Below are 23,463 nucleotides of genomic sequence, written 5' to 3' on the forward strand. Positions count from 1 at the left end.
TTGCACATCATCAGCTGCACATCTATCAGTAAAGTGTTAATTTGCTAAATTGTAATTACTTCACTACTAAAGTGTTAATTTGCTAAATTGTAATTACTTCACTACTATGGCCTATTTATTTCCTTACCTCCTTACTCCATTTGCACACACTGTATATAGATTTTTCTATTGTGTTATTGCCTGTACTTTTGTTTATCCCATGTTGCACTGCTTTGCTTTATCTTGGCCAGGTCGCAGTTGAAAATGAGAACTTGTTCTCAAATGGCCTACCTGGTTAAATAAAGGTGAAATAAATACAAATAATAATTAAAAACAGACGGAAGGCAATTAAGGTCACAGTTATGAAAGCTTAGAACACTAACCGTAACCATATCTACATGTACATACTACCTCAATCAGCCTGACTAACCAGTATCTGTATGTAGCCTCGCTACTTTTATAGCCTCGCTACTGTATATAGCCTGTCTTTTTACTGTTGTTTTATTTCTTTACTTACCTATTGTTCACCTTAACACCTTTTTTGCACTATTGGTTAGAGCCTGTAAGTAAGCATTTCACTGTAAAGTCTACACCTGTTGTATTCGGCGCACGTGACAAATACATTTTGATTTGATTTAAAGATACAAAAGGAAAGATGCCCAGGGTCCCTGCTCATCTGCGTGAATGTGCCTTAGGCATGCTGCAAGGAGGCAGGAGGACTGCAGATGTGGCCAGGGCAATAAATTGCAATGTCCGTACTGTGAGACGGCTGGGACAGCGCAACAGGGAGACAGGACGGACAGCTGATCGTCCTCGCAGTGGCAATACCTGCACAGAATCGGTACATCAGAACATCACACCTGCGGGACAGGTATAGGATGGCAACAACAACTGCCCGAGTTACACAAGGATTTCACAATCCCTCCATCAGTGCTCAGACTGTCCGCAATGGGCTGGGAGAGGCTGGACTGAGGGCTTGTAGGCCTGTTGTAAGGTAGGTTCTCACCAGACATCACCGGAAACAATGCCGCCTATTGGCACAAACCCACCGTCGCTGGACCAGACAGGACTGGCAAAAAGTGCTCTTCACTGACGAGTCGTGGTTTTGTCTCACCAGGGGTGATGGTCGGATTTGCGTTTATCGTCGAAGGAATGAGCGTTACATCGATGCCTGTACTCTGGAGCGGGATCGATTTGGAGGTGGAGGGTCTGTCATGGTCTGGGGCGGTGTGTCACAGCATCATCGGACTGAGCTTGTCGTCATTGCAGGCAATCTCAACGCTGTGCGTTACAGGGAAGACATCCTCCTCCCTCATGTGGTACCCTTCCTGCAGGCTCATCCTGACATGACCCTCCAGCATGACAGTGCCATCAGCCATACTGCTCGTTCTGTGCGTGATTTCCTGCAAGATAGGAATGTCAGTGTTCTGCCATGGCCAGCGAAGAACCCGGATCTCAATCTCATTAAGCACGTCTGGGACCTGTTGGATCGGGGGGGCTAGGCCCAGAAATGTCCGGCCACTTGCAGGTGCCTTGGTGGAAGAGTGAAGTAACATCTCACAGCAAGAACTGGCAAATCTGGTACAGCCCATGAGGAGGAGATGCACTGCAGTACTTAATGCAGCTGGTGGCCACACCAGATACTGACTGCTACTTTTGATTTTGACCCCCCCCTTTGTTCAGGGACACATTATTCCATTTCTGTTAGTCACATGTCTGTGGAACTTGTTCATACAAATATTTACACATGTTAAGTTTGCTGAAAATAAACGCAGTTGACAGTGAGAGGACATTTCTTTTTTTGCTGAGTTTACCTCCAAACAACATGAGAGTTCCAGATGGAATAGCATGAAAGACTATGGCGAACTCTCTAGGTGGAACAGGAATATTGTAACGGGATAAAAATTCCCCATAATTGAGTAACAATCCTTCTGCATTAAAAAGTTGACTAATCAACAGGGTATGATTATTGAACCAGTTCTTAAAAAATAGACTTGTTTCTATACAAAATATCTTTATTGTTCCAAATGAAATACTTATGCGGGGAAAAATTATGTTTATATATTAACAACCACGCTATGAATACTTGTCTATGAAAAGCAGATAATTTTGTAGGAATCCTTTCAACGTTATAGTTACAAAGTAACATAAAATTGAAGCCACCAAAACGGGAGAAGATTTAATGAGGGATGAAATTCCAAATTGAAGTTGGATTCTTTCAGAAATGTTTAACCCAATTTATCTTAAAAGTATTATTCAAAGTAGGAAAATCTAAACATTTGAGACCACCATATTCATGTGTTCATAACAACAGATTTCCTAATATAATGTGTACGATTTTTCCAGATGAAGTTGAAAAGCATCTGGTCAACCGCTTTACCTATTTTGTTGTCAAGATAGGGACTGGGCTGCTTAAGTAAGTCTGGAGATACCTTCTGCTTTAGAAAGAAATACTCAACCTTTCAAGGATAAATCCCTCTGCAACCAATGGTTCAACTTCTTTTTGTTTTTTTTTCAATAATAAGTATGACATTTTATGAGCATCTTTCCTGTAGATCCTTCGATACGGTAATCCCAAGGTATGTTACTTTTTCCTTGACTGGAATATTGCATATAGAGGGTATCACACAGTCTTTAACAGCAAACAATTCACACTTATTAAGGTTTAGGCAAAGACCAGATGTTTTGGCAAAAATATGTATCACATCGACTGCTCTAGGAATTTGGTCAGCATCTTTCAAAAAGAGAGTGGTGTTATCGGCAAGCTGATTTATGAGAATCTCTCTGTCAGCAATAGAGATCCATTTATATCGCTGGATTTAACAGAACTTGTAAGAAGCTGGGTTGCAAGCAGAAAGAGGTAAGGCAAAATTGGGCAACCTTGCCTAATTCCTCTTTTCAAATCAAATCTAGGAGAAGTGCCATGCTTTAATTTAATGGAACTGATCCCATTCATATAAAGAGTTTTAATAGTACTACAAAATAATTCCCCAAAAACAAATTTCTCATGTTCCACTGTATCGAAGGCTTTATAAAAATCTAAAAAGACAATAAAACTATCTTCGAAGATTAGATCAGAATAGTCAATAACATTAGTCGGATATTATTAGATTATATGTATATTCCTCAAGAAGCCAGATTGGGTTTCTTCTATAATTGAGTCCAATACTGCCTTTATTCTTTTTGCAAATATAGAGGCTAATATTTTGAAGTCGTTATTGAGCAGAGAGATTTGGATGCCAATTATCGAGGAGAAGCAAGTCTTTCTTGGGCTTAGGTATTAATGTAATCAGACCTTGAGTCAAATTGGGAGGGAGAGCATTATTTGCAATGCTTTCAGAAAAGACCACCAACAGAAATGGGGCTAACTGTTGACAAAAAGTTTTGTAAAACTCAGTAGATACACCATCAGTCCTGGGAGACGTATTATTTTTCAGGTGTTCAATATAATAAATTCTCTCTTCAACTATAATAGGGTCATCGCACTGTTCCCTCTCAGCCTCCCCAATTGTTTTCACATCCCCCAGAGAGTCAAAGAAAAAAGTTGAGGAAACTTCACAATACTTAGAACTATATAAATTCCTGTAGAAGTTGCAACTAAAGTTAGAGATTAAGTTGGAATCATATGTGATGAGACCACTAGTATTTCATTGTTGAATTGTATTATTTTTGGAGATGTATTTTTCTAACCTGAAAAAATAAGATGAATTTTGTTCACCCTCCTCTAGCCACTTCTTCCTAGATCTGACAAAGGCTCCCTCTGCTTTCAGTTTATAGATATCATCCAAGTTGTAGCTCAAACAGAACAGATTTGTCCTCCTCTGAGAGACTTTCAACAGGCTTTTGAACAAGAGAGGTGATCTTTGTAATTACACTTTCTTATCAGCTCTCCTCGTCTTGGCAAGAACATTCCCATATTTTGTTAAATATTTTCCAACCTCATATTTAAAAAGCTCCCAGTTATTACTGTATGAATTGTCATTTATAGCTTTGTTCCAAATTGTTTATCTCCATCTTGACCAGCTCATCTTTTAATATTGAGCTATTAAGCTTCCAGTAGGATGCTCTGCCAAGGCCATTATCAGAGATAAAAAGTTTAATGTCAATATAAATAGCTGTATGATCAGTAAGGGGAGTGGCCAGGATGTTAACAGAAATACCCTGTTTATAAAAACATTTAGACACCAGCCAAAAATATATGCATGATTGTCTGGAGCGTGCCTTATTACTCCAAGTGAAAGACTTGTCATTAGGAAAATTTACTCTCCAAATATCTATAATACCAAACCTTTCCATAAACTGCCTCAAACTTGTATTCATAGAAGTGGACTGTCCCGGAGGCCATCTATCAATTAAATTATTCTGAGAAATATCAAAATCCCCACCAACTATAAGTAAAGCATTAGGGAACTTGGTTAGCCAATGGAGAATACGGTTTTCCAGAGATTCAAGTAACTGATCATTTTCAAGTTTGGAATTGTACCCATAAATGTTAGTAATAATAATAATGATGTTGTTACAGTTGATAACAAGAAAAAGTATGTGACCAAAAGGGTCACAGTCGGAGTGCAAAATACTTCCATTGAAATGATTCTTTAGAGTGATAACTGCAGCAGTGTTCAGAACCATGAGAGAGCCATACATCATTTCCCCAGATCTCCAGAAGTTGACGTCGGTAGCTACTGAATGAGACTCTTGAAAAAAGCATTGAGTGAAACTATATACAAAGACAAAGTGGAATATAGAACATAAAGTATTACGAGCTAAACAACAATCGCAAATCGAGTAAGAATAAAAATAAACCAGTGTTGCACACCATATAGATAGATATAAATTATTGAGAGAATAGTTTAGCATAACAAAGATAACTCCCAGAACAAGAAACAAAGAGCTTGCTCACTGCCTATACTGCAGGTAAAAATATCAGAAGTGAGAGAACAAATAAAATAGTAAATATCCATTACTCCAGTAGTCCTGTGCAGTTAGAACGAAGGTTAAATCACCTTAGAGCCGGGAGTGGGATCTGCTCACATCAGAGGTAGCTATCTAGGTAGCCTATGTTGACCACCAGGCACAGTCTATGACTGTCCTCAAGGAGGAAGGTTGATTTCAGATCCGTTGATGAAAGCGCGCCCTCCTATTAAGTAAGCCGTTTTCCCCTCTTTTCTCACAGCTGGCCACAGTTTCTCTCTCCTTTCTCCGTCTGCTTTCGAGAGGTCTTCAGCAAACCGCAGGTTGTTGTCGCGTAGGAAGGTAGATTTCTTGGCTGCTTTCCAAGTGGCATCCCTGTAGAACCGTGATGTGAACTGGAGAATAAAACTTGGAGTCACCCTGCCTTCTCGTGCCGAGGCGATGTACAGTGTCGACAACATCTGTTAGCTTAGCCTTCTCCTCAGGCATAATTTGATGGTCTCTTGCCGCACGTTCTCCCCATCTGCCTTGGGATCTCCATACAGTCTCAGATTCCACCGTCTGGAGTAGCTTTCGAGTTCCGTGATTCTTCGAACACAAGACCATCTTTCCCTCCTCCTTTTCAACACGCTTTTCAATGTGGGCGACCTTCTTCTTAACATCCTTGATTTCCATGCATGCAAAGTCAACAGTTTTTGTTAAGTTTTCGATTTTCGTTACGTTGTCGCCGAGCATTTTCTCTATGGCATCGGACCTTGCAGTGATGAGCCTGGAAAGAGTAGCAATAACATCATTATTGGCAGCGGCATTTGGGCCCAGTTCAAACATGCCTTTCTTGGAAGCTGGAGGTTTGCTTGGGATTATAGACAAAGAAGGAAAAGCCTCGTCTGACACGGTAAGTGTCATAGAGTCAGTCAGGCCAGTATAGTTGTGGCAGTTGTCAATCAAAGCATTTGCCTCCTGTGTAACAACATTGGATGATGCCTGAGCATTGCTAGCTGAGGAGGAAGCCAAAAGATCGCTCTTTCTGTCAGCACTCTGTTAAATTTGGGAAAATCTAATATTAAATCATCAATAACCTAGTGTTTTTAGAAAACGAAGTATTAATTTGGTAGTTCAAAATAATACACTTTTCACTATCTTTCAAAAGTTGGTATGCAGAGCTCGGTAGGAAGTGTGTGCTCAAGCTGCCGTTTTGGAGCCTTCCTTAGTGAGACAGTGAAGAGCATAATCAAAGAAGTTGCATTGTGAGGCGGGTATTAGTTAGCCACTGTTTTAGCCTATGTATATGAACGCTGAAAAGTGCCAGTGGTCTGCTTTGGGTAAAACCTGCCTGGAAATGCGCCATGGCTTTGTCACTTATTGAAAAGGGGTGGGGGTACGTGGCAATTAGCATCCACTGGGTTGTTGAAAAGGACTGTATATTCCCCAAAAATGAAAATTGCATAATGCACAGTTGATTTTGTGTTTTGTTATACGTAATTTAGGGAACACCAATAGCACATATCTTATATTTCTTTAATCGTGTACTAAACTGATAGAAATCTGCAATGAGTTTGTTGTGTAGGTCGCCATCTTTAGTAAGGGACAATGTAGTCTGTGCAAGTATGATAACTTCCAACGAGCTAAAGAAAATGTCTAAATGCAAATGCCCATTTCAAATATCTCAAACGAAATGGTGTAGGTTGTTTTGAATTGAAAATGCACGGTTAGTTTACTCTAATATGCATTAATTGGTACTGGTTCTATACCAGTCGCCATGTTTGTTTTGGGTGACGCCAAATCGCTGTATTTTCCTCCCCTTTTGGTTGTCAAGAAGATGGCAGCTTCCAGGCAGGCATGAGAGGGAATACTTAATCACAAATCGAATGAACTTGGACTAGTGATTCAAGAGTAGACCCTCAAATCATCTAATTGGAAATAGTGCATTGAACGAAGTAAGTAATTCGTATTATGGACGTCAGGTTTTGTGACTATAGGGGTTTTGTTGTGGCAGACTGCTCGGCCATTTTTCTTGAGGGAGCTTAAATATAGGCCGATTTCAGACACGGCATGATAAATAACACTATGATATTGAATACAATTCGGCTTATTTGAATAAGATATGTTGAATTGCATTACGCTGGCTATATAATACATGTATATTTATCTAACTGAATTGCATGTAATCGGTGCATGACGCTGTACTAGTACCGTTTCCTCGCAAGCTAACATTGTTAGCCAGCTGGCTACGTTAACCTAGCTAGTTAGCCATTACTCTATAGGGGACGCGCGCTTTTGTAATTGACGTGTTGCGAAAATTCCACATTTCAAGTGATGGTGTGCATCTGACTTGTATTCGATTCCAATTTAAAGGTGTATATAATGTTAATGTGAAGCAGAAGCGGCGACAGATTGAATGAATGTGTGACAATATGGCTACTCCCAGAGAAGCATGAAAATAGCAATCCACAGTAAACAGGGGTCTAATTACAAATGCTTTACGAGTATTTAATTGTGGTACACTTCATCCACATATTTACCAATATGACTGTAGCTGGCTGGTGTACGTTCTTGATGAAGCAGTAGCTAAATTAAGGTTTAATCTAACACCGGTATTATTTGTCTTTTTCGTTTGTATTCTCTTCCGCCATTTTTCAGACTGGCGGAGGTTTGTTTGGTTGTTACAAGATGGCGGCTCCCATGGAGTGGCACTCTGATTACTTCAGTTTTAACTGCAAAATGCTACGGCAAAAAACATGACATTTAGAAGGTAGTACAATACACCTTTGTTATACGTTGAGTTGTGGTGTCGAATACATATTTATAATTATCTTTAGTTAATATTTGGTGTATTGTGGTAATAATAGCCGGCTTTTCCCATTTTGTGAAGCGTGAGTAAAATGGCTGCTTCCCTGGAGTTTACAATTACAATATTATTTTTCAAATGCATCGGTTTTGGTCCCAGCAATTGATTGCACGTGCAGTCTTCACTTTGCAAAATGTGTTTTGGCTTCACTTCGCAAGTATCAACAATAGACCTGATCAGAACTTGTCAATATTGTTCTGGAATGCTCTTTTAGCTGTATTCTTTTTTTTCATCTGAAGAGGACATGACATTTCCTGGTTCAATGGTGTCTGGGACCACTGGCTCAACTCTGCAGCCACGATGGAAGCGGGTTCTAGGATGGTCTGGGCCTGTGCCTCGACCAAGACATGGTCACAGAGCCGTTGCTATAAAGGAATTGATGGTGGTTTTTGGAGGAGGAAATGAAGGAATTGTGGATGAATTGCATGTCTACAACACAGGTAAGGTAATTTCGCGGGAAATGTAGACTGACATATTACCTGAGAAACTGTCGCCGTCTTGTGGTACAGAACTGAAAGCGCACAAATAAAAATGGCGCGCTAAAATAAAATGGACGACCGGAGTACTGTTTTGAACACTAAATTATGCTGTATCACATGTGCATGTTGTAATGGATGCACGCAATTTCTGTTCACATGACTACTGATATTTTCCTGAGTAGGAAAGTTGGTTAGGACTATTTGAACATTTTGTTCACAAGAAAGACAGTGGATTGCAGCAATTCCAATGTTTTATGATAGTGTGACTCATGTAGTCAACATGGACAGCTATACATTCTTCTTATTGTCTATGTTTAGTTTTTATGAGAGAAATTATATTACAATTGACATTTCAGTTGTTGTTTTTCATCTTTGGGTTATTTCAGATATAAGTACAATGTATAGAATATACAACATGCACTTCTCAGGTGACAGACCTGGCCTGAAGATGCAGGCTGCATTTGTCAGAGATGCTTGGATCATGCTCAAGTAAATATTTACTCAAAGAGCGTTCGCTTCACACCTTACATCATAGGCCAACCTAGCACTTGACCACCCAACACTGTCACACACATACTAACCTCTACTTATTTAATCTAGCAACAAACCAATGGTTTATCCCTGCGGTTCGTGGTGATATTCCCCCTGGATGTGCTGCATACGGTTTTGTTTGTGATGGCACCCGGCTTCTGGTGTTTGGTGGAATGGTGGAATATGGAAAATACAGCAACGATCTCTATGAGCTACAGGTAATAGAATGCTTACAGCACACTCTTGCTCTAAACATTGGTAGCAATAAAACCAGAGCTAAAATGTCTGTCTTTAAGTATTTATGAATAGATTATTATGTTTACTGGATTACAGCATTGCATTTTTTCTTGTTCAGGCCAGCAGATGGGAATGGAAAAAGTTAAAAGCGAAGTCTCCCAAAAATGGCCCACCTCCCTGTGCTCGACTTGGCCACAGTTTCTCTCTGGTGGGCAACAAGTGCTTCCTGTTTGGAGGGCTGGCTAATGACAGCGAGGACCCCAAAAACAACATCCCTAGGTACAGTTGCCGTAAGAAGGAGATGTGAAATGTGACCAGTGGAGTAACAGGAAAAACTGATGGGGTGGCAGGTAGCCTAGCGGTTAAAAGGTTTGAATCCCTGAACCGACTAAGCTAAATATTTGCCGCTGTGCACTTGAGCAAGGCACTTAACCCCAATTGCTCCTGTAAGCCACACATGATTAGAGAGACTGCTAAATTACTAAAATGTAAATGCTGTGGAATGGTTTGTAGTAAGCACTGCTTGACTTGGGCAGGAGCTCACTGGAGCTGAGTACCGGCTCCTCAAATATTATACTGCTTGAGCGCCTGTTCGTCTTAGAGAATATTATCTCTAAACTATTGTGGAGCTCCCGCACCTAAATATAAACATTACCAGCACCCAAAATGAGCACCGGCACCTACACTACCAGTCAAATGTTTTAGAAAGCCTACTCATTCAAGGGTTTTTCTTTAATTTTACTTTTCTACATTGTAGAATAATAGTGAAGATATCAAAACTATGAAATTACACGTATGGAATCATGTAGTAACCAAAAAATTGTTCAACAAATCAAAATATATTTGAGTTTCTTCAAATAGCCATCTTTTGCTTTGATGGAAGCTTTGCACACTCTTGGCATTCTCTCAACCAGCTTCACCTGGAATGCTTTCCCAACAGTCTTGAAGGAGTTCCCACATATTCTGAGTACTCGTTGGCTGCTTTTCCTTCACTCTGCGGTCCGACTCATCCCAAACCATCTCAATTTGGTTGACGTCGGGGGATTGTGGCGGCCAGGTCACCTGATGCAGCACTCCATCACTCTCCTTGGTCAAATAGCCCTTACACAGCCTGGAGGTGTGTTGGGTCATTGTCATGTAGGGGAAAAAAAGATTGTCCCACTAAGCCCAAACCAGATGGGATGACGTATCGCTGCAGAATGCTGTGGTAGACATGCTGGTTAAGTGTACCTTGAATTCTAAATAAATCACAGTGTCACCAGCAAGCACTCCTACACCATAACACCACCACCTCCATGCTTTACGGTGGGAATTACACATGCGGAGATCATCCATTCACCCACACCACATCTAACAAAGACATGGCACTTGGAACCAACAATCTCAAATTTGGACCCAGGCCAAAGGACACATTTCCACCGGTCTTATGTCCATTGCTTGTCTTTCTTGGCCCAAGCAAGTATCTTCTTGTTGGTGTCCATTAGTAGTGGTTTCTTTGCAGCAATTTGACCATGAAGGCCTGACTCACACAGTCTCCTCTGAACAGTTGATGTTGAGATGCGTCTGTTACTTGAACTCTGAAGCATTTATTTGGGCTGCAATTTCTGAGGCTGGTAACTCTATTGAACTTATCCTCTGCAGCAGAGGTAACTCTGGGTCTTCCATTCCTGTGGTGGTCCTCGTGAGAGCCAGTTTCATCATAGCGTTTGATGGTTTTTGCGACTGCACTTGAAGAAACTTTAAAAGTTCTTGACATTTTCCTGATTGACTGACCTTCATGTCTTTAATTAATGATGAACTCTCATTTCTCTTTACTTATTTGAGCAGTTCTTGCCATAAAATGGACTTGGTCTTTTACCAAATAGGGCTTTCTTCTGTATACCCCCCTACCTTGTCACAACACAACTGGCTCAAACGCATTAAGGAGGAAAGACATTCCACAAATTCACTTTTAAGAAGGCACACCTGTTAATTGTAATGCATTCCAGGTGACTACCTCATGAAGCTGGTTGAGAGAATGCCAAGCTTGTGCAAAGCTGTCAAGGCAAAGGGTGGCTATTTGAAGAATCTCAAATATAAAATATATTTTGATTTGTTTAACCCTTTTTGGTTATTACATGATTCCATGTGTTATTTCATAGTTTTGATGTGTACAATGTAGAAAATAGTAAAAATAAAGAATAACCCTTGAATGAGTAGGTGTTCTATTACTTTTGACCTGTAGTGTATTTCAGTCCAAGTCAAGCACTGGTAGTTAGCAGTTGGAAAGACATTCTGACTGAAATCTCTCATCACTAGATACCTGAATGATCTGTACACCCTGGAGCTTCGTGCTGGCTCCAGCGTTGTAGGCTGGGATATACCAATTACTTATGGCGTTTTGCCACCTCCTCGCGAGAGCCACACTGCTGTAGTGTACACAGAAAAGGAGAGCAAGAAATCTCACCTGATCATCTATGGAGGGATGAGTGGCTGTCGTCTGGGAGATCTATGGACTCTTGACATTGGTAGGCTCCTGAGTTAACAGTATTATTAACAGTGAACCCTTTGACTTGACTGATTCATTAGAATAAGAGACAATGTATTTTCTAAATGATTTTGCTCTGTCTGCAGACACCCTGACCTGGACTAAGCCATCGGTGAATGGCACAGCACCTCTGCCCAGGAGTCTCCACTCTGCCATCACCATCACAAACAAGTGAGATCTCCCTGAATACCTGTTGAAATGATCAATTCAGTGTCTGGGATAACAATCGGTTAAATCTCTCTCAGCAGTAACCTATTTTGTGACAGCTTGCTTCTGATTTCTTTGTCTGCCTCTCATTGTAGGATGTTTGTTTTTGGGGGATGGGTTCCCCTGGTTATGGATGACGTGAAGGTGGCAACACATGAGAAGGAATGGAAGTGCACAAACACTCTGGCCTGCCTAAATCTCGGTTTGTCTTCCCCATTTTCAGTTATTGGTGCTAGTACTTGCATTTAACCTAATGTTTATTGAGATTTGTGCATTATGAACTGACCTCATTCTGAGTGAAACCATTCACTGTGACATTTCTAGGTATCTCCCTTTCCATTGATAAATGGCAGTGTCACGGTCAAATTATATTACTGTCAGAAAATAAGATTGAACCCTCATGATTCTTTTTACCCCAGACTCCATGGCCTGGGAATCAGTGTTGATGGATACCTTGGAGGACAATATCCCAAGGGCCCGGGCAGGACATTGTTCTGTGTCCATCAACTCTAGGTTGTATGTCTGGAGTGGCCGTGATGGTTACCGTAAAGCATGGAACAACCAAGTCTGCTGTAAAGACCTCTGGTACCTTGAGACAGGCGAGTCACCTTTATTTTGCTAATTTACTCTGATAAAGCAAACCCCATTATTTGCTCAACTGTGCTGTTGGTAATGCTTACTCTGCTTCTGTTGATTGCTTATAAGAAATGTGACCATTTTGTCATTTGGTTACAGAGAGGCCACACGCTCCCTCGAGAGTGCAGCTTGTCCGTGCCAACACCAACTCCCTGGAGGTGAGCTGGGGCGCTGTGTCCACCGCAGACACCTACCTGCTGCAGCTGCAGAAGTACGACATCCCAGCTGCCGCTGCTGCCACCTCCCCGGCCCTTACCGCCACCTCTTCTCTACCAGGGAACTTGCCCAAAAGCCCAGCTGCTCCCTCTGCTCAGAACCTACCACACACAGGTATCACTATGGTGCCCCAAGCTTCCTTCCCAACATCCCCAGAAGCCCGCAGACTGCCTCCACAGCTCGCGGGCCAGTTAAAACCATGCATGTCCTACTTGTTCTATGGAGGTTGTTCATACCAATTTGTGGACTATTGTCACAAATAATTTGCATTGTTCTCTTCTACAGCCCATTGTATTTCAGTAATCGTAGCCCAAAATGGTATGTAAAAAGAAGGCCTCGAGGGCTCTATACTGAACATTTATTCTGTTAATTTGACAGCCATCTTGAAGGTTGCAGCCCCTCAGTCTGGCATGGGTACCTCCCTTGTCACTGTGCGAGCCAACCAGGCTGTGAAATCCCCTGTCACTGTGACATCACTTCCTCCAGGGGTTCGGATGATGGTTCCTGCCCAGACTGCCCATGGAACGGTATTTACAGTTGTGAATTGGTTTGGTTATTCAAGGATAAAATGTTAAGAGTTATGCCAAGAGGGTATTGTCTCACTCAAGACTATTTGTTTTCCTTTAAGCCAATCGGCAATAGCCCTCAGATGAGTGGCATGGCAGCTTTGGCTGCAGCTGCAGCAGCCACACAAAAGATCCCGCCCTCTTCAGGCACTGTGCTCAACATTCCAGCAGGTGCCACCCTTGTCAAAACCATGGCTGTCTCCCCTGGCTCCACCACAGTCAAAATGTCATCTCCTCTCATGGTAAGACTCATAAAATATTGGTCTGTGAAAATGAAACTCGCTGGTAGAATGTATGAGTTTGTCAGGCAGTCTCTTTCAAGACCCAATTTAGAATTGACAACTTAACATTTTGTATTTTCTGCTTCCAGGTCAGTAACCCAGCCACTCGCATGCTGAAGACTGCTGCAGCTCAGGTGGGCACAGCAACTGTATCATCGCCCAACCGACCCATCATCACTGTGCACAAGTCAGGCACGGTCACCGTAGCCCAGCAACACCAGGTGGTTACCACCATGGTGGGAGGAGTCACCAAGACAATCACCCTGGTCAAGAGCCCCCTTACTATGGGAGGCAGCGGCACTCTGGTGAGAGAACTTGACAGGAACAGGAAGGGAGTACAGGGAGAAGGCTGTGTGAGAAATGTATCGTCCTTATACACAATCCCACTTAAGGATTTTATATGCATACCATGAACTGAGAAATAGTTTGGCACACTTTGATATATTGTTTTGGTCCCCCACCTGTGTTCATATGACTCTTATATGGCCTAGGCATGAACCCATTATAGAAGATGTGGCTGTGGAAAACTCAGAAGGAACAACTTGAGTTCATAGATCTGCATAACTGTCAGGGTCAGTTGGCATGGAATAATGTAGCTATCCACACTCACAGTTGTTGTTCACATGAGACACTGATCTCCTGACGCCAAATACTGTGATGTTTTCTGGTGACTCATAAACTTGAGTCTCTCTCCTATGTCAGCAGATGTCCAGCCTTGGCAAGATGATATCTGTGGTACAAACCAAGCCAGTGCAGACATCAGCTGTTACAGGCCAGCCTTCCACTAACCCTCTATCACAGCTCATACAGGTCAGCTATCTTCATGAGTGCAGGAAAAGGAGATAACTAAAACTCCATGGACAGGCTCAGCCGGCTTTCTGTTGATCATATTCATAATCCACTTTGTCTCCCGTAGACTAAGGGTTCTCTCCCTGCCGGCACCATACTGAAGCTGGTGACCTCAGCGGACGGCAAGCCCACCACCATCATCACCACGTCCCAGGCAGGGGGCACAGGGAACAAACCCACCATCCTGAACATCAGCGGCATGTCGCCCACCACAACCAAACAGGGCACCACCATCATCAAGACCATCCCTATGTCTGCTATTATGAACCAACCTGGAGCCACAGGTCAGAACCCAATGGCTTCATGTTTCAGGGACAATACAACAGGAGCATATGCTGACAGGTATTATTATTTTTTGTTTTGATAACAGTGACCAGCAGCACAGGGAAGATGCCCTATACCATTCTCACCACCAAGATGATGACCACTGGCACTCCAGGCAAAATCATCACTACCATGCCTAAGCTTGGCACTGCAACTGGCCAGCATGGGCTGACACAGGTGCCTCACAGAAGTTACCCTTACAACCTCTTGTAGCAGATACATATTATTTATATGAATTGTACAATATTTCTAGGTGTTGAAGATGTTTCAAATCAAATGTATTTATATTGCCCTTCTTACATCAGCTGATATCTCAAAGTGCTGTATAGAAACCCAGCCTAAAACCCCAAACAGCAAGCAATGCAAGTGTAGAAGCACGGTGGCTAGGAAAACCTCCCTAGAAAGGCCAAAACCTAGGAAGAAACCTAGAGAGGAACCAGGCTATGAGGGGTGGCCAGTCCTCTTCTGGCTGTGCCGGGTGGAGTTTATAACAGCACATGGCCTAGATGTTCAAATGTTCATAAATGACCAGCATGGTCAAATAATAATCATAGTAGTTGTCGAGGGTGCAACAAGTCGGTAACACAAGAGTGTCAGTTGGCTCTTTCATAGCCGATCTTTGACAGTTTTTGCATTGGTGCACTTTCCATTTTAAATATCACATGGCATTTATATTTAGTCGCATACGATACATCTCGTACAGCAAGGCCTTTGAAGCAGTTGAAATGCTTCAGTAGTTCTGGGGACTATATTAGGATCTGCTCTGATTGGTGCTACTAACACATTTGGCTCTATCAAATGTCTTGCCCCAGTAGAGGAGTTTTTATAGTGCCCCCTAGTGTCTCAATTATACCTCCCCCTTGGTGGTTTTAAGGTGGTTTTGAAGGGTGCTCCAGGCCAACCTGGCACCATTCTGCGCACTGTACCCATGGGTGGAGTCCGACTCGTCACCCCGGTTACGATGACTTCTGTCAAGCCCAATGTAACTACACTGGTCGTCAAGGGAACAACTGGTATGGATGACATTTCATAATTACTCCTTGATTGAAGATGGCAAGTGGTCTGTTCAATTAATAAGTATGCAGTAAAATAAATTCAGGCCAAGTTCCAGCTGTCTGCCCTTTGAGTTTGTGATTTATCTGTTCCCCAAGGTGTCGCCACCCTGGGGACAGTCACAGGCACAGTCTCCTCCAGCCTGGCAGGGGGCAGTGTAGCCAGTGCCAATGCCTCTCTGGCACCTCCCATCACCACCCTGGGCACCATCGCCACCCTGCCCAGCCAAGTCATCAACCCCACTGCCATCACTGTGTCAGTGGCCCAGGCCAGTCTGACCACAGTCACTACCCTGTCTACCTCCACCATGGTAAGACAGCTAGGGGCTATTCTTTATACAGAAATGTAGATGTAGCTCCAATTTATGTTTTTGAGAATTGGAACATGAAATGTCATGCTGCCCAATGTGGAGCACGTTTTTAATGGGTTTTCTCAGTCAATACCTGATATTCTCTCATTGCAGTCGGTGAACCAGCCAACCCAGGTGACTCTCATCACCACCCCCAGCGGTGTTGAAGCCCAGCCAGTGCAGGACCTGCCCGTGTCCTTCCTGGCCTCCCCCACTTCTGAGCAGCCCTCCACTGAGGCCGGGGATGCCACTGGTACTGTCACCATGGTCTGCTCCAACCCACCCTGTGAGACCCACGAGACAGGAACCACCAACACGGCCACCACTGCGTCTGCTAACATGTCAGTGTGCTCCAACCCTCCCTGTGAGACCCACGAGACTGGAACCACCAACACCGCAACAACCTCTTCCACCAACATGGGAGGGGCAATGAGGGTGTGTACAAGCCCTCCGTCAGAGACCCATGAGATGGGCACCACTAACACCTCGACCACCGCCCACTCCATCATGGGAACTAACAAAATGGATACTGTCCAGAGTAGCTCATCATCTCACCCCCCATCTCTGTACTCCTCTACCCCTCAGACAATCACCTCTGCTTACCCCGGAACCGCCACAGGCAACCAGGAACCAGAGAACCTGCGCACCGGCACCACCTTCACCCCCACCACAGCACGCTCTGACATGGGCTCAGCCCAGACCGGCACTGTGCAGAGTCCCAAGCAGCCAGCACCAGCCGTGGGCCTTATAGTTTGCTCTAACCCACCCTGCGAGACACATGAAACGGGCACAACCAACACTGCCACTCAGTCCTCGTCCGGCATGGGTAACGGGCAGACTAGCACTGTGCAGAAAGTGTGCTCAAACCCACCCTGTGAGACCCACGAAACGGGGACCACCAACACCCCATCCCAGGCCAGTTCCAACATGGCTGGGAACCAGACAGGAACAGTGACGGTGCAGGGGGTGTGTTCAGACCCCCCCTGTGAAACCCACGAGACTGGCACCACCAACACGGCAACTACTGCCACAGGTATAACGCTAGAATACATACTTGTTGTTTTCAGTGTTTTTATTTTAAAAAACAGGATCATGTTTTAGGGTTATTTCATGGACTGTGTTAATGCGTGTCCTACAGCAGATGGAGCAGACGGTGGCACCAGCAGTACTGAGACTCCCTCCACTACTGCATCAGGAACAACCCCAGCCACCATCCAGAGCAGAGCTATCACTACTGTGACCCAGTCCACACCAGCCCCAGGGCCCTCAGTACCTGTAAAAGAACCACTAACAATACTTTGCCAGTCTAGACTACTGATGCACTAGCAATTTCAGAATTGTCATGCTAAGGGTTTAGTTCTAAATCACACACTGGCATGGTTAGGCAAATTATCAGTAATTTAATGCCAAAAAGAAATGCATTATATGGACAATTCAGTCATCTTGGCCATTTTAAGAATTTGCACTCTTGCTAATTTCTACCCTTGTATCTCCAGTCCATTTCATCGATCACTGAGGGTGCAGCAGTTTCCACAGAAGAGCCCATGCAGATTGATGCGGCCACAGAAGGGGGAGACACCGCTATGGAGACTGGGCTGCTCCCAGAGCTGATGTCAGAGGGACAGATAGGAACTGGTCTGTCTGCAGAGGAGCTGGCTGTGACTGTAGCAGCGGAGGCAGCAGCACAGGCTGCAGCACAGGCAGCAGCCACTGAGGAGGCCCAGGCCCGGGCCATCCAGGCAGTTCTCCAGGCAGCACAGCAGGCCGCCATGAGTAAGTATGGCCCTCAGATTGTTGGTAAATTATAGAGATGAATTTCAAGACTTTACGTGTGTGAAGACAACCGCTTCTCATTTACATTTTGGTAATTTAGCAGACGCTCTTATCCAGAGCGACTTACCAAAGCAATTAGGGTTTAGTGCCTTGCTCAACGGCACATCGACAGATTTTCCACCTAGTCACCTCGGGGATTCAAACCAGCAACCTTTCGGTTACTGGCCCAATGGTCTTAAACCGCTGGGCTACCTGTTGCCCCAACTGCCATAGTCTCACAATCAAAATGTACATTCTCTGCATGCATAGACGAGGGTGATTCTGGCTCGGACGGACAGCAGACCACCACAATCCCCATTGTTCTGACCCAGCAAGAGCTGGCGGCCCTGGTCCAGCAGCAGCAGCAGCTCCAGGAGGCTCAAGCCCTGGCTCAGGCCCAGCAGCAAGGAAACGCCCAAGCCCTGCCCACTGAGGGCCTGGCCCCTGCAGACAGCCTGAATGACCCCACTTCTGAGAGCAATGGACACAACGAGATGGCTGCAGCTGTTTCCAGCGCTGTGGCATCACTGCTGCCGCGCACCTCCACGGAGAGTAAGTCTTTCTATATATATATATAATTTTTTATTTTTTTTTTTTAAATTTATTTCTTACTGCTAGTGTTTTTCCAGGTCTTAACTTGACCTCTCTCTTGTGTCCTATTGACTGCAGCCCTGGCCCCCTCAAGCACATTTGCTGTTTCCAGTCCAGCCAACCTGCAACCTGCAGCTTCTCTAGCAGAGGTGACCAATGGCATCGAGGGCGGGGTGAGTACCAATATTGGACCTGTTTTTATCCTGCCAGTTTGATGATCAGAATTTGAGAGGAACGTTGAATGGCATGGCATATTCTAACTCCCTTTTTGTCTCTGTCATACAGAAGCTAAACCCTCAACCAGCCCCTATCAAGACACTTGTAAAAAAAGAGAACCAGTGGTTCGATGTTGGAATCGTTAAGGTGACAAACATGGTGGTCACACACTTCTTCATCCCAGGGGACGATTCTCAAGTAGAGGTAAGCCTCAAAGATGGATTCATCTCCCGAGTGTCACAGCGGCCTAAGGCACTGCATCGCAGTACCTGAGGCATCACTACAGACACTGGTTTGATCCCAGGCTGTGTAACAACCGGCCGTGACCGGGAGTCCCATAGGGCGATGTACAATTGGTCCAGCGTCGTTCAGGTTAGGGAAGGGTTTGACCAGGGGGGCTTTACTTGGTTCATCGTGCTCTTGTGACTCCTTGTGGTGGGCTGGGCGCCTGCAGGCTGACTCGGGTCGTCAGTTGAACAGTGTTTCCTCTGACACATTGGTGCAGCTGGCTTCCGGGTTAAATGGGTGGTTGTTAAGAAGCCAGGTTAGGCGGGTCATGTTTCGGAGAAAGCATGACTCGACCGTCGCTTCTCCCTAGCCTGTTGGGGAATTGCAGCGATGAGACAAGATCGCGATTGCATATCATGAGAAAGGGGGCACAACATATTTTTTTTAAAGATGGATTCATGCCTTTATGGCTTAGAGATCAGTGAGTTTGGTGCAGCACCAACGATGTGTGTGTTGTAGGATGACTCGGGCGCCATTCCAGACTATAACCAGATGAAGAAAATGGAGCTGCAGCCTGGCACAGCTTACAAGTTCCGTGTCGCTGGCATCAATGCTTGTGGTCGTGGTTCCTTCTCAGAGATCTCTGCTTTCAAGACCTGTCTACCAGGCTTCCCCGGAGCACCTTGTGCCATCAAAATCAGCAAGGTAAAACTATGCAAACTAGTCATGAAACAATTACTGTATTAGAACACCCTTGACAAATCACAAGTTGTCAAGTTTTTCTAGTTATGATGGAATGTTGATGGTATTTTTGCTGGTTTTGCATTAAAACAAGAGTTCCATCTTTTTCCCCCTCAGAGCCCGGAGGGTGCCCACCTCACCTGGGAGCCTCCTTCGGTGACATCAGGGAAGATCATTGAGTATTCTGTGTACCTGGCCATCCAAAGCACCCAGACAGCTGAGCCCAAGACCTCCACCCCAGCCCAGCTGGCCTTCATGCGGGTGTACTGTGGGCCCAACCCCTCCTGCCTGGTGCAGTCCACCAGCCTCTCGAATGCCCACATAGACTACACCACCAAGCCCGCCATCATCTTCCGCATTGCCGCGCGCAACGAGAAGGGCTATGGCCCTGCCACACAAGTCCGATGGCTGCAAGGTGGGCAGGCTGATTTTTTTTATTTTTTATTCTGCTGTTCAACAAAATGGAGCAGCGTCTTTCTTGTCAATCATAATTATGGTTGTACTTGATTGGGTTGTGTTTTTAAGTACGGTTTCTCTTGAATGGATTTCTCCCCCCTTTTCAGAGTCCAGCAAAGATGGCGCCTCCACAAAACCTGCCCCAAAAAGACCAGCAGTGTCCTCACCTGATGTGTAAGTACCTGGTTCCATCTAGCCTACATTACATCACTCACTGGTCACTCGACAATGGCAAATTATCTTAAAAATAAATGTTTTGCTTTGTCTGCCCTGCAGTAAGGCTGCTGGTCAAAAGAAAGCAAGAACGGAGCAGTGAGATGGCCCAGATGACCCCCCCCCCCTTTTGACCAGGAAGACTTCATCCTCATCCTGGCTTCACCCCATCTGCGAGTTGACCCATAACCAGCCAGCAACATAAGCAAAAAGGCAGCAGAAACCCTAGATGAAAATCAACAAGGGAGAGAGTTCTGTAGGCAAGACTTATTTGTTTTTCTAGAGCAACACATATTAAAAAAGCACATTATAGCTTTTACTTCATAAGTCTTTTTTGTTTCTTTTCTTTGCTTTCCCCCTAGCTACTTTTATTATACATATTTTTGGCTAGTTTCTGTAGTTGTAGAGAAACATTTACAGCATCACAAGCTGTAAGCTGCCCTGAGCTTAATGTTACTTTTGTTTTTGAATATTTGGTGGATGTAGAGAGAGAGAGACTACATGAGATGATGTACAGTTTGAGCATGTGCTGAACAGGAGGCAGTGTTGGTTTAGATGGGAGGAACAATCAAAACGGAAAAACAAAGCACTTGTCCTCAAAAGGGGAAATGTTTTCCCTCAAGCAGAAATGTTCTTCAATTAAGAAACCAATATATACAAACATCATACTGGACTCCAGTCTCCTGGTAATCTTATCACTGTCCTTTTGCCCTGAGATGAGGACTGATGGCTCTGAAGTGGAGAAAGGATTTGATGACAAAGGAAGAAAATTGTAGAGGAACAGAGACTTTACTACGACTGAGACTTGCAGCATACACACAACAAAAATTGCTAAATCTTCCCAAAAAATTTGCAAGCAATGATGCAGATCTTTGCGTAGTTTATTTTTCTATTTTTTAAGCTTTTCCCTGTCTATCACCATGCATTTTTAAAACGTCAACTACTTTTCTTTTTTGTTTATAATTGTTCATCCCCATAGTTTAAGTGTTTGTGGGAAGAGGGGTGGCAGTGCTGATGTAGGCACTATATTTTTAAATATTGGTTTTGATCAGTTGTATGTTCTTGATCTATTGGAGTGTATGGAAAAAATAAAGGCTTTTGTATTTGTGCTGACTAGGACCGCAAATGTAATAGGACTGAAGGGAATTTGAAACAGCCCCGTGGAGAGGAGTACATTTTGTTTACTACATCTTCCAATGCTTGTGTCGCTGTGTGTATGCCAAACATGGACAATTGAATGAAGAAAAATCTTTTCAGTCCCACATTTCTTCCTTCCCACCCCAATACACCACATTTCCAATCAGTAATCTGTATATGCTTTGCTTTTGCGGTCATTAATTTGAGTACCCTCATTTTATTTTAGACCAAGAAAGAATATATTTGGAGACTTTTGTTCATTATACTGTTGAGGAAGATGTATGTGAAACCACCAAATAAAACATGTATTACATTTTTTTAGGCTCTGTATTTTACCAATTACAGAAGTGACATGTGCAAGTTATTTCTGAGAAGTTTAGCTGTATGTCTTTAATTGGGATGTCTTGGTGGGAAGGAAGATGAATAGCCAGAGTTTGGACTCACTTGTAAATTAATTATTCCAGAGCAAGAATAAAATATATTGGCCTTTTATACAATTACCTGTACCAAAAAGTTTTTACATGTTGGTCATCTTTCGTTTGCCTTTTGTGTCATGATTTATATAAAAAAACAATTGTGTGTGTGTGTGTAATATACATATATATATATATATATACTGTCTCCCTGATCAATTGCTATGACTTGCTTTGTTAAACAGATTTGCTCAAAATCACATCAAGGTGCATTACCAGTACCAAAATATTTGTATTCAGGATCAATCAACCCATGGAGTTTTTTTATAGAGAGGGAAGTCTTGGAGTGATAATGACTATTCATTAGTTTGTAAAATAAAGATAGTTTTCAGAATGGAAATGGCCAGATTGGGTAATGAAGCCATGGGTGAACTTGCTACTTCTCTTAGGATTGTAGTACTTGCACCTTGGTTTCAAGTCTCCAGATTTACTTCTATAATGAAAACCCTATTTCATATACATCCATGATTTTGAGCAAAACTAGACATGCATGCAACCAAAGATAAAAAAACAAAAACATGTTTGTTCCTTTCTATGTGGGATACAAATGTGTCCTTTTCTTCCAAAGTACATTTACAGAGTCACTAATTTTGCACCCTTGTTAGGTCGGTCATCAACAGGGCTGAGTTCTCTGGACTTTTCCTCCCACACTGGGGCAGGTGCTGGTCTTAGCACTGACGCTTGACGTTGAGAGGTTCTTCCGGCTGTTTGCAGGTTATCTGGAATTGTCCTGTATTTTCCAATGTGTGTTTTTTGTACTGAAGGGAGTAATGTATCTTTTATCAAAATAAACTTGTTAAACATTCCAGTCATTGTGGGATACCTTGATACCAAGGTTATTATAGTTTTGCGTTTTAATATTCGTTTTTATTTCTACATTTTTTCCCTGAAATTAATTTGAAATTCAGTTTAGTTTCAGTAATTTTTCTGACTTGATTTGCTAGTTTTATTTAGTTTTGAGTTGTATACAAATATTTCAGTTTAGTTTTTATTTTATTTAGTTTTAGGGACAGAACATGTATGGGAGGCTGTATTGTTTTGGGGGGATGTCACTACAGGTGGGCCATTATAAGGTGATGGGTCAGGTCATATGCTAGGTTAGGTTTAAGTTATAAAGTCAATGGCCCTGTTTGAGAAACTGTGATGTATCACGGGTAAATTGTTCTACAATGATATTGATTTATGATGCAAGGTGATTTGTAGATTAGTCTGCCTCGCCTTTAAAGTGGCAGCAAAGTCAAACGCGCCCAGTATCAATGGGTCCATCCATACTTGTGAACCTAAGCAACTATTTCAATTTATACAGGTTATCCGGCACAAAATGTGTATCAGCCAATTAAAATCGACGATTTACACGTGACCACGTGACCCTATATGCTGTCTCATCGTTGTCATTGATCAGGAGTACTGTTGTGTCGTCAACAAACTTAATGACGGTGTTGGAGTCTTGCTTGGCCACACAAGTCATGGGTGAACAGGGAGTACAGGAGGGGACTAAGCATGCACCCCTGAGGGGGCCCCGTGTTGGGGATCAGCGTGGCAGATGTGTTGTTGCCTACCCTTACCACCTGGGGGTGGGACGTCAGGAAGTCGAGTATCCAGT

General features: G+C 43.4%; 1 protein-coding gene and 1 long non-coding RNA gene across 12 annotated transcripts; one reads left to right on the plus strand and one right to left on the minus strand.

Moving 5' to 3' along the window:
- Window positions 1-1,973: 1,973 nt before the first annotated feature.
- On the minus strand, window positions 1,974-7,505 carry LOC115207588 (uncharacterized). Its single transcript, XR_003881027.1, has 2 exons — window positions 7,413-7,505; window positions 1,974-5,659 (listed from the first exon to the last, which is right to left on the minus strand). It is a non-coding gene; the product is annotated as an uncharacterized LOC115207588 (long non-coding RNA).
- LOC115207585 (host cell factor 1) lies at window positions 4,795-22,668 on the plus strand. 11 transcript variants are annotated; one of them, XM_029774800.1, is made up of 28 exons: window positions 5,656-5,785; window positions 6,707-6,827; window positions 7,978-8,178; window positions 8,818-8,966; window positions 9,104-9,264; window positions 11,284-11,492; window positions 11,599-11,683; window positions 11,815-11,921; window positions 12,139-12,318; window positions 12,455-12,685; window positions 12,950-13,098; window positions 13,200-13,379; window positions 13,508-13,723; window positions 14,121-14,228; window positions 14,335-14,551; window positions 14,638-14,768; window positions 15,466-15,604; window positions 15,743-15,954; window positions 16,108-17,026; window positions 17,132-17,268; window positions 17,490-17,766; window positions 18,076-18,357; window positions 18,475-18,569; window positions 18,682-18,816; window positions 19,360-19,545; window positions 19,699-19,996; window positions 20,145-20,211; window positions 20,314-22,668. In XM_029774800.1, the coding sequence occupies exons 3-28, from the start codon at window positions 7,983-7,985 to the stop codon at window positions 20,351-20,353; spliced, it is 5,106 nt and encodes a 1,701-aa protein (XP_029630660.1). In that variant the 5' UTR covers window positions 5,656-5,785; window positions 6,707-6,827; window positions 7,978-7,982; the 3' UTR covers window positions 20,354-22,668. The 11 variants fall into 11 exon arrangements, with proteins under 11 accessions (XP_029630670.1, XP_029630660.1, XP_029630661.1 ...); XM_029774801.1 differs by having other exon boundaries at window positions 6,710-6,827; XM_029774799.1 differs by lacking the exon at window positions 5,656-5,785 and adding an exon at window positions 7,531-7,642 and having other exon boundaries at window positions 5,804-6,827.
- Window positions 22,669-23,463: the final 795 nt, after the last annotated feature.

Source organism: Salmo trutta, chromosome 14, assembly GCF_901001165.1.
Source record: "Salmo trutta chromosome 14, fSalTru1.1, whole genome shotgun sequence".
NCBI lineage: Eukaryota > Metazoa > Chordata > Actinopteri > Salmoniformes > Salmonidae > Salmo > Salmo trutta.

Excerpts from the sequence above, each read along its gene's own strand:
- LOC115207585 (XM_029774800.1), top strand. The coding sequence starts at position 7,983 with ATGACATTTCCTGGTTCAATGGTGTCTGGGACCACTGGCTCAACTCTG. Across the intron at positions 11,684-11,814 it reads GCCATCACCATCACAAACAA|GATGTTTGTTTTTGGGGGAT; the intron begins GTGAGATCTCCC and ends CTCTCATTGTAG. Across the intron at positions 19,546-19,698 it reads GTGCCATCAAAATCAGCAAG|AGCCCGGAGGGTGCCCACCT; the intron begins GTAAAACTATGC and ends TTTCCCCCTCAG.